General features: G+C 36.1%; 1 protein-coding gene across 1 annotated transcript in view; it reads right to left on the bottom strand.

The window, feature by feature from the left end:
• Positions 1-7419: 7419 nt before the first annotated feature.
• Positions 7420-11459, bottom strand: part of LOC122236176 (translation initiation factor IF-2-like) — a 29353-nt gene continuing 25313 nt past the window's right edge. Inside the window, exons 6-7 of the mRNA XM_042977068.1 lie at positions 8246-8277; positions 7420-7807 (exon numbers count right to left, since the gene is read on the bottom strand). Of these exons, the coding sequence (XP_042833002.1) occupies positions 7740-7807; positions 8246-8277 (100 nt within the window). The 3' untranslated portion in view covers positions 7420-7739. The remainder of the gene's footprint in view (positions 7808-8245; positions 8278-11459) is intronic.

Raw genomic sequence — 11459 nt, 5'->3', positions numbered from 1 at the left:
CGTTATCTGCTTCTTCTCATTAGCACCATTGGTTGTTAATAAATTAATCTTAACATTCATTACATCCTACTTTAATGGAGACCAATTTCTCCTATACAAGTTTATGTGTCTTATCTCTTTTTTTTTCTTCCACTTTTCAATTTATCATTTTTGTTTTTTTTCTTAACAAACTGCCCAAAGGTTAGATTTCTTTTGTTCACAAATCTGTTAGGAAAAGTGTGGCCAGGACAGCTAGTCTCTGCCCCGCTCAGCTTCAGGTGGGGCAAATGAAAGGTTTGGGGCTGGATTCACTTGAAGATTTGTTCACTAACGTCTGGTGGTTGATGCTGGCTGTTGCCTGGGACTTCAGTTCAGGAGGCAGCAGCAACACTTAAACTGACACACCTAGACCCTCTTTGTGGCCTAGGCTTCCTCACTAGATGGGGAGCTAGATTCCAAGTAAGCAGCCTGAGATACAGAGCAAGGAAGAAGCTGTATCGCCTTTTGTCACCTAGGCTTGGAATACACACAGGATCATAGTCACATATTCTGTTCATTAGGAGCACGTCACTAAGGTTGTTCCATGGCCTTTTTTTAAATGGAATTAATATTTAAAACCTATGTACACCTTTAAAAAGCAGTATACTTTACCCACTGGCCACAAATGTTTGTATTCCTCCCACCTGAAAAATACATTCACTCCCCTCCCCCTCCAATACCTCCTGCAAGTCTCAGTTATCATGCCATCAGGTTCAGGGCTTGAGTCCAAGATCTTACCATCTTAATCAGGTGCAGTGGGGATAAGCTGCCTGGGTTATGGTATCTCAAGTATAGCCCTTTGAGTGCAAAGGTTCTCAATATGAGGACTTGAGAACGAAAGAGACAGTTATTTACCACTCACAAATGCAACATTCTAGTCAACTGCTGAAGACTCTCCCATTCAGAAAAAGAAGATGGGAAGCACCCTAGTCCATAAGAGTTTTGAAATATAGCCTGATGCATGCTGTCAGTTCTTAAGTTGGGACTTAGTCCTAACCACGGGAATACTTTCTCCATGTCTCTTCCCTTTCTTTACTCTTTGAGCTCTTGGTTCCTTCCTTTTCATAAGGAATGACCTGTATTTGCAGCTGTTTTTTTCATCCTGCTTCCTCCCTGTGGGACTTCTAAGACCCAAAGACCTCTTTTCATTTTGCACTATTTGGTCTCTTTTAGTCCAAGGTAGCAAATAGTATGCTTGCTACTATAAATCTCTTACCTTTTTTAGTTTTCTGTAAATATTACTGGATTTCATGCCGTGTTTTAGCAAAGCGACCCTCCCAAGTCCTTTTGAGATAAATTTTTCGCTTCAGGTTTCCTGTGAAGCTCTTATAGGAAAATGCCTTTAAAATTCGTCTACTCTTGGGGCTCCTGGCTGGCTCAGTTGGTAGAGCATGTGACACTTGATCTCTGGGTGCTGAGTTTAAGCCCCATGTCGGGTGTGGAACCCACTTTTAAAAAAATCTTATACTCTTAAGATCCTTAAAGAAATTGGAGGCATACCTTAAATCTTTCTGTTTTCCTGGTAGCACCCTGGAGTTTCTCTTAACCCAAAAGCCATTTCTTTATTTTAGCATTATTTGACAGTTCAACATGTAGAGAGGCTGTAAATGAGAAACAGATACTTGAACCCAGTAAGTCCTGGTTCCTTTCAGTTGCATAGTCTTTCTTTAGTTTCTCTTTCCTATCCATTTTACTTTCAGGTGTTTTCTAGCATGACTTCCCTTTCCTCCAGTGTCATTTTCTTCACTTGCTTAGAAACCCTTGCTGTCAGCCTCTTCACAGGCCATCAGGTTTCCACTAAGAGTCTTGTGGAGGCCCTTTTTGGGTCTCATTCTTACGCTTTTCTACATCTTTCCAGGTTCGACCTACCTCCTGGTTCAAAGGAAGTTTAGTTTTAGGTTTTTTTGAATAGCAGCACACCATTTTTAGTATCAGTATCTGTGGTAGTAATTTACTGCTGCATAATAAGCCACCTCAAAACCTAGTAGTTCAAAACAGCATTTCTCTTGTTCACCAATCTTTAGTTTAGGCAAAGCAGAGTAGGGCAACTCATTTCTTCTTCATTTGGCATCAGCTGGCATAACTGGAAGCTGGAGACTAGAATCATCTAAAGGCTTGTTCACGCACGTGTTTGGCTGTTGAGGCTGGCCTTTGGCTAGGACGTTGGCTAGTCTCAGCTGGAATATCTACATGAAGACTCACTAGGTAGCCTGGGATTCCTCACAACGTGGTGGCTGCGTTCTAAGGGTGAGCTTCCCTAGAGAAAGAAAGTCAGATGGAAGCTGTATCACATTTTCTAAGCGGGCCTTAAAAATCACAGCAGTTCTGCGTATTCTGTTCACTAGAAACCAGTTACTGAAGCCAGCATATATTTAAGGGGAGGGATTTTCACAGAAGTATCAACGAATTTATAAAACCAGCACATCCACTCACCTTGTCTTACCAATCATATAGAATGGATGGAAGTCCTTCCCAACTCAGCATCACTGAAACTCCAGCCAGTTTTGTTGTTGTTGTTGTTTTTGTTTAATATGATCTCTTATTTTCTAGAAAGTAACAACGGATTACAAGATAACAGTATTGAATTAATTTTTTTTTTTAGCCTCAAAAAAGTATGTGGATCATCCAATTAAAGTTTTATACTGGGAGATGTGATTTCTTAACACATCCTGGAGAATCATTTCTCCTGGGAATGCACTTCAAATTAGCATAAAACATTTGCAGTTCAGACACAGGCCGTGGCATTAGAAGCATTACTTATAGATTCATGAATTAGAGTCTTATTTCCAGAGTCTTACCTTGGGACGTATTTTTTGACTTGGGCATACATAAGTCAATATGATATTGCTAAAACTTCTTTAAAAATTATGGAGTGTTAAGATGGGGGAAGGGCTAAGAGACTTTCTCCTAAGAGGGGACTTATTTTATGAAAGAAAGATATGAAAAAATCATAGAAAAATAAAAGTATAGAATCAAGTGCAAATGTTGTGTAGTAAAGAGAATGATAGCAAAGATCTATTTCAGTAACACCTGATGGCTTTAACTTGGCCCTTGATTTTCTGAGTTGTTTAAGGTTCCACATTCTAAGACAGGTAACATTTTATTGCAAATGAGTTTATTTAAAAATTTGAGTGCCTGGCTGGCTCAGTTACTCTTATCTTGAGATTGTGAGTTCAAGCCTCACACTGGGTGTAGAGATTACTTAAAATCTGAAAAAAAATTTTTTTCATAGTAGTTTTGAGTTAGACTCTTTTCACTCCCTTCCAAACTATAGTGTTTTATTCATGCAGGCTGATGTCCTTACAACAGAACTGGAAACTACATCTTCAAAATGTCTACACCTGGATGCAAAAAATCAAGTTCTTCAACAAGAGTTATTATCAATGAAAGATTTCGAAGAAGAACGTGAAAAACTAGAGAGCAACAACAAGAAGTTACAGCAAGAAGTAGTAAAATTGAAACAATTTATGGAAATGAATATGGTAGAACACAGTCAAGTGGAACAGTATAAACGGGAGATTGAAGAAAGAGCACGACTGGACATAGTAGAAAAATTACACGAAGTCAACCTGTTTTTACAGGTTAATTGATTGATCTGTAATGTGCTGCAATTCATTTCACTGCAAATTACATTTTGGATAGATGTATTGTAGGGGTTTCCTCTACTTGCTTTATGGTAATTTGTAGATTTCTGGAGGCATTTGTTCCTCCCTTTAAAGATTTCAGTTTTCATCACTATTCCTACTAAATCGAGAGGATAAGAAAAAATGATGATTTAAACAACTAGTCTCACTATTAAGAGGAAAAGAAAAATTGTAATTTAAAAATTGCACTGTACTTGGATTATTCTTAAGTTTATTGTTGACTTTTAAAATTTTCTCATTGATTCTATTATTTGAATTATCAGATTACGTGAATACTAATACAAGAATGATTGAACTTTAATTTTATAAATCATATTTAATTCAGTTGACATTGGTGATAAATATTTTACACTTGAGCTTTTTTTCATTTAAAATTGCTCTCTGAAACATTGACTCAGAACTAAAGGAAACAGGTATAATTAATTATTCAGATTATACCTATTTTGAAACTATCCTGTTAATTTTCATTAGGCACAAGCAGCAGCTTGAGAAAACTTGGACCAGTTAAGAGAAAATGCTCATGCTTCAACGAGAAGTCAAATGGAACTTAGAATTAAAGATCTGGAATCTCAGGTCTCTACAATGAAGACTTCTCAAGAAGATTCTACTAAAACAGAGTTGGAAACCTACAGGCAACTCTACCTAGAAGAATTAAAAGTTAGAAAGTCCTTGAGAAATAAGCTGAACAGGTAAGTCAAAACAGAATCATAGACAAGAAATTTAGCTTATTAATTTGCCTCTAAAGCATAATTTCTGTGGAGCCAAGATCATGAGATGAGTAGGAAGTGAAAGCCAACTAGATCGTGTCATTTTGGAAAATGAGGTTTCTAAGTGAACTTACCTTTGAAATGTTAGTCCAGGACAGTTTGCATCCCTCCTCTTTTTTTCGGTTTTACAGGACCTCTTCCCCCACCCCCTCCCCGCACCCCTCACCCTGTATATTTTCCATTGATCGGATCTGCTAGTCTTTAAGTGCATTGTTCAAAGCTTTCTCATTTAGAAGCATATTATTATAAAATTGCTTGTCAGAATTACCCGAGATAGAAATGTCGATGAGTTTCTTTTTGGAAGATTACATCTTTAACCTAAAAGGTCAAGTACTACTACTACTCATCCTGGCAGCTTGGTACATTTATTCTCTTCATTGTGATCTTTGGTATGATTACTAGAGTGGGCCTTGAGGCAAACCATCCTTTATGCTTTTTCTACTTTACATAAAGGCATCCAGGTGAAATACAGAAAGACTCACACAGGGCTGAAGGGTAGTATAATTCCCAAAGTGGCTAAAAAGAGCACCATGGTGGGAGGGAGGCATGTGGAAGACTGAAGACAGAAAGGGCAGATTCTGTCTCCAGTGCCTTGGTAACTGTTATAAGCTAATTGCCTCTGTAGCTGTTTTAGTTCTTTCTGATCACACCTCTGCCATCTACCATCTCCCCTAGAGATTGTTGGTCTCAATGATTCCTCAGTGTCAAATGCTCAGTTTCTTTGAGATAATAAGTGAAATGTACAAGAGTGGTGAAAGCAAACGCTTGAAAATGTCTTTGAGGGATGGTTTAGTTTTATATCTATAAACAGGTTTACTAAATATAAGTATGTATATATAATGGCATCCTGAAGCATCCTGTCAGTACAGCCATTCCAGAAGACAGCAAATATTATTTGTTAAGCCATGTACATCACTGATAGCCACTTCTCTCCCTTCCCTAATTTGAATTGTTAGTAAGGAATCCCCCTGGAAACATAAGTATTTCTTTAGAACAATTTTAAAAGTATAATTTTAGATAGTAGGTGTGCTCTGTCACATGTTCAGTGTTAAAACACTGTTCAATGGCAAATGCTATTTACTATTATGGAAACTTAAAAAAAAATGTATGTCATTTAGGAATGATTTAGGGAAAAAGAAAATGTATTTGTGTTTTTTAATCTTCCCAGGACTAATGAGAGACTGTCAGAGAGCAATACAAAACTTCTTGTGGAGAGACAGCAGCACCAAACTTTACTCAGGACCCTTACTATGAGCCCAGGCCTGGAACCACCTTATTGTGGACATTTTGAAAATAATTTAGTGCTCAATGGAAACCTTACTCCAAGAGGAAACTTAGTGATTCCTACCTTAAACCCACGGCCGTCATATGACGACAGGGAGACTTCCTTGTGGAAGGTTAGTTATATTATCTGTTTTAGTTTGGGTTTCAGATATCTGATATAGTTGTTGCTTTTAATTTGGTGAAATTCTGAGTTGTTTAAGTAACTAACACATACGAAGTAAAAGTCAGCATTATATGTGCTAAGAAAGAACTGAGGTAAATTATATATATATATATATATATATATATAAATATATATATAATATATATTATGTATATAATATATATTATATATTATATATAATATTAATATAATTTTAATATAATACAATATAATATATAATATATATTATACTATAACATAATATTTAATATAATATTAATATTAATATATATTAATATTAATTATATGACATTAAAATATTAATATTTATAATACACATATATATATATAGTAGTCCCTTGATCTTTCATTTCTAAGAGATACTTATTTTTATTTTATTTTAGCGAGAGTATGAGTGAGTGCATGCAGGGGAGGGGCAAAAGGAGAGGGAGAAAGAGAATCCCAAGCAGGTTGCATGCTCAGCACAGAGCCGAATGTGGGGCTCAGTCTCAAAACCATGAGATCATGACCTGAGTCAAAATCAAGATTTGGACACTAAAAACAACTGAGCCACCCAGGTGTGCCACAAGAGACACCTAGCATTAACTGTATTCAGTAAATATAACTAAACTTACCCATGTTAAATTTCTTGAAAAGCTTTCATTTAAATTTGATTTTAGAAAGTAAATGTTATTGCCTGCTAACCACAGGTACACTTAGATGCTTGGACTTATTTTCAGTTGGCAGTGGTTCATAAACATCTGAAAGTTTTGCTATAATCCAGTTTTTGCACCCCTGTATGTCAGTGAATGATCGTCCTCCAAACACTTAACGACATATGAATGTTTACTATTTAAAAGAATCCATGGGGGTGCCTGGGTGGCTCAGTCAGTTCAGCGTCTAACTCTTGATCTCAGCTCAGGTTTTGATCTCAGGGTCATGAATTCAAGTCCTGCATTGGGCTCTACGCTAAGCATGGAGGCTACTCTAAAAAAAAAAAAAAAAAAAAAAAAGAATCCATGGTAAGTCCTTTTTATGAATTAAATCAACTTGTAAAATTAAAAGGTTAATTTCTCTTTTAAGTTAAAAGTTTTGCTATTTTCTTACATGAGAATACATCTTTAATTGCTTTCTTATTTATGGCACTTTTTTCTTTTTCCTTTTTTTTTTGACTTATACCACCTTTGTTTCTATTTTTATAAAATATCTTGATGAGTGATTGTAGAGCATTTTATAAATAGCTAAATCAAGCAAATATTTGAATTTTTAAAATGAAACTTTTATTTCTTCAAATGAGTTCTTTGCCCCTTTCTCTTTTCTTTTTCTGGAACCCCTTGAATGCAAGTATTATTACCCTGGATGTTGTCCCACAGGTCCCTTAACCTAGCCTCATTTTCAAAATTCTTTTTTCTTTTTGTTTTTCGGCTTGGATGATTTCTACTACCCTGTCTTGCAAATTGTTGATCTGTTCTTCTGCATCTTCTTATCTGCTGTTGATTCCCTCTAGTGTATTTGTCATTTCTGTTATTGTATCCTTCAGCTCTGATTGGTTCTTTTTTATATTTTCTATCTCTTTCTGATGTTATCACTGGATCCATTCATTCTTCTCCCAAGTTCACTGAGCATCTTTATGACCGTTACCTTGAACTCTTTATGAGGTACATTACTTATCTCTGTTTCACTTAGTTTTTTTTCTTAGGTTTTGTCATGTTCTTTCATTTGGAATGTACTCCTCTGTGTCCTCAGTTTGTCTGACTTTCTATGTTTGTTCCTAAAATGGTTCCTTTCAACTTTTTCTCTCTTTCGAGTGGGCATTGCTTTTGAACAATGTACGTTAGTTATGAAGTCAAGGAAGAAGAGAATGTTTCTGTCAGTGTTGTCTAGTCATTTTTCTTGGTGGAGCTGTGACAGGTGACACTGGGTAGGCGGCAAGTAACCCTGCTCTTCTCTTTCTAAATTCAGAACACAGGAGACAGGGAGATGGAGAGAAACTTAGTAGCTTTATTACTAATACACACTAACAAATTGGAGGATATGATTTAGGTTATGTTAGCCACTTTGGGCTTCCTCCCAAATTGGGCACTTCTCCACACAGTTGTAAATTGAGGAAACAAATGCTTGACCCCCACCCCGGGGGCCGGGTGCTTACCACAGAGCTGAGAGCAGACCCAAATTCATGTTACTGTGGGCAGGCACATCTTTTCAAAGAGGAGATTCAGAAACACATAAGCACTGCTTAGCTCCTTCTCCCAAATTCACCCGTTAGGTAAGTCTCCCTTCCCGTCGGGAGGGAGACAGAGATAAGTCCACATGTGAGAAGTGAAGGTTCACCTATAATTTCCGACTGGATTTAAATTATTAATAAAGTGAATTGTGTCTTTTGTACATACCAACGAATGATGAGAGGTTAGGCAGAAGCATGCTAGAAGGGAAAGAGAAATCTGTGTTGGGTTTTAAATTTTGCTATAAATAACCACACCATGGGTTCACTCATTTGTTGATTGATTTTGATAAAACAAATTTTCTTTGGAAGGAATAAATAATGCTTTCAGGAAGAATTTCCTCAGTTTCAGCTTGCTTGCTTCACCTAAAGATTTTCTCTTTCAAGTTCTCTGTCCTGTGGTTTACAAAAGTTGTGCTTGGGGTGCCTGGGTGGCTCAGTCGGTTAAGCGGCCGACTTCGGCTCAGGTCATGATCTCACGGTCCGTGAGCTCGAGCCCCGCATCGGGTTCTGTGCTGACAGCTGAGATCCTGGAGCGTGTTTCAGATTCTGTGTCTCCCTCTCTCTGACCCTCCCCCGTTCATGCTCTGTCTCTCTCTGTCTCAAAAATAAATAAACGTTAAAAAAATGTTTTTTAAAAAATTAAAAAAGTTGTGCTTAAAAATTGACTGCTACTCAAAGGAGTTAACATAATTTCTGTTCCTTTATTTTCATTCATGACTTTAAAATTTGTAATTTAGTTAGAGAGTTACTATTGTGTGCCTCATACCTAAGCATTACTGAGCCACATGACAAAGTTTTATGTATTCATTTTCTCTGAGTTATACTTAAAATACCCGTATTTTTCCTGACCATGAGGAAGTAACTGGCATAGAACTCTAGGCTTGGTAAGACCACAAGTGTAGTCCTGGTCTGCATCTAGTTGGATTCATGACCTCAGGCAAAGTACACTCTCTCTGAGCCCTTTTTGTCTATTATGCAAAATTCGGGATTTTGACTAAATTAGTGACTTTTATACCTTCAAAATAATTTTTTTTCAAAGAATAGAACGTAGTTTTTTTTTTTTTTTGCATTAAACTGTATTGTGTAAAACAGAGAGAATTAGAGCTGTCTAACTAAAGGAGAGATGGAGACTACGGCTGTGACTTCCTTGTCCCTCAATCCTGCAGTGTCCCCAACCGAACCTTAGATTTCTATGGGCCATATTTGAATGCTAACAGTTAATGAGAAAATCCTTCTAATTAAAAATCCTTTAAAAATGTTCTTTGAATTAAAATTTGCTGATATATAGTTTTTCTGTGTATAATTTTCTCACCCTCTTATATTTCTGATCAATGGAAAGGTATACACAAAAATACACATGTGTTCTTATTCATGGACTTGAAAGCTATTTTCACCATCGAAACACAGTTTTTACCTAGAAATAAACATAAAGGTCACAGAGGTAAATATTTAGGAAAAGAGCTTTTGGGGAAAAGATGCAACATTACCTTGGTAGCTCCTTAAGTCATGTCATATAAAAAACGTGGTTTATATTTTATATCGTATTTATTAATGGTAATATGAAATTGTTTGAATACAGCCTTCCCCCATCATCTGGTATTGAGTTATTAATTTTACAAGTCTGGTATAGTCATGTTGTCCCATTCATTTTATAAGGCCTGAATATAATGCTATTGTCAAAAAAGTGTTATGGTTCCTCAAAAACTTAAAAATAGATATTCATTAATTCCACTGCTGCGTATTTACCCAAAGAAAATGAAAACACTAATTTGAAAAGTTGTATGCATCCCTATGTTTATGGAAACATTGTTTGCGATAACCAAAATAGGGAAGCAACCTAAGTGTCCATGGAGAGATGAATGGATAAAGACAATGTGTAATATGTATACAATGAAATATAGCTCAGCTATCAAAAAGAATGAGATCTTGCCATTTGTGACAACATTGATAGACCTAGAGGGCATTATGCTAGGTGAAATAAATCAGAGAAAGACAAATAAATACCATCTGATTTCACTTACATGTGGAATATAAAAAAACAAAACAAGTGAACAAACAGAATCATAACTACAGAAGACAAATTGGTGGTTGCTAGAGGGGAGGTGGGTAGAGAGGTATGGGCAAAATAGGTGAAGGGGAGTAAGAGGTACAAATTCCAGTTATAAAGTAAATAAGTCACAGGAATGAAGAATACAGCATATGGAATATCGTCAATAATATTGTATTAATGTTGTATGGTGACAGACGGTAACTACACGTACGGTAGCAAGCATAGCATAGTGTACACAATTGTCCAATCTGAATTTGTATACTGAAAAACTAGTGTAACATTGTATGTCAACTATACTTCAATTAAAAAAAGGTATTAGGGAAAACAGTCTCTGAAAATATTGGGAAACATGTCAGCCAAAACATTTGTCCTCACACCCAAATTTGTAAAGACATTGGAATCCTTATCACCACAGTGTTGATTATGTCCTGTACACTATTTTGGAGCCCGTTTGGGGCATTCAGGGAGAGGCTACCTTGTCTAAGAAAGATCTAAATAAGAACATTCTAGACAGGAACAGTTGTAATATACAGTTGACCCTTGACCAACATGGTTTTGACCTGTGCGGGTCTACTTTACTTACACATGGATTATTTTTGGATACTGTACAGTACTGTAAGTGTATTTCCTCTTCCTTCCGTTTTTCTCAATGTCATTTTTTGCCCTAGCTTATTCTACTGTACAAAACAAGTATGAATCGAATGTTTATGTTACCGGTAAGGCTTCCGGTCAACAGTAGGCTATTAGTAATAAGTTTTGGGGGGATGAAAAATTATATACAGGTTTTTGACTGTACCCCACCCCTGTGTTATTCAAGGGTCACCTGTAGTTGGAAATATTTGTACACATTTCATAAGTGGATAACCATAACTTTAATAAGTCAAGTGTTTCAAAACTTGGTCCTAATTTAGAGAAAGGAAACAAAGTTACAATTGAATATTGTATATTGTTTTCCTTATCTCTAATGGAGAAAGTTATAAATCAGAAGCTAAGTTTGAAAACTGTTGTAACCCTCTATTTTTCCTTTCTTCAAAGAGATTTTCTGAAATCTTTGTGTGCATATGAAAAGAAATAAGTGTTTTAGTCATAACACAGATAGCAAAATATTTTTACTCAATCAATTTTTTGCCAGTAGAATTTCCACATGACAGTAAGACAGTCCCACTTTCTTCATTTTATATGTATTTAAGAGTCGGTCCTGAAAAATTAATAGCAAAAAGCATTCCTTCAAATTTTGTTTTTCTACAAGTGAAAAAATGGAAAGCCCATTTTAAGGAACAATTCATTAAGGTAAAAAACTGATTAAACTTTCACAAATGGCAGTTTTTCC

Source organism: Panthera tigris (genome assembly GCF_018350195.1).
Source record: "Panthera tigris isolate Pti1 chromosome A1 unlocalized genomic scaffold, P.tigris_Pti1_mat1.1 chrA1_random_Un_scaffold_58, whole genome shotgun sequence".
Classification (NCBI taxonomy): domain Eukaryota; kingdom Metazoa; phylum Chordata; class Mammalia; order Carnivora; family Felidae; genus Panthera; species Panthera tigris.
The sequence above is the reverse complement of the archived record's forward strand: the minus strand, read 5'-3'. Positions and strand labels throughout refer to the sequence as shown.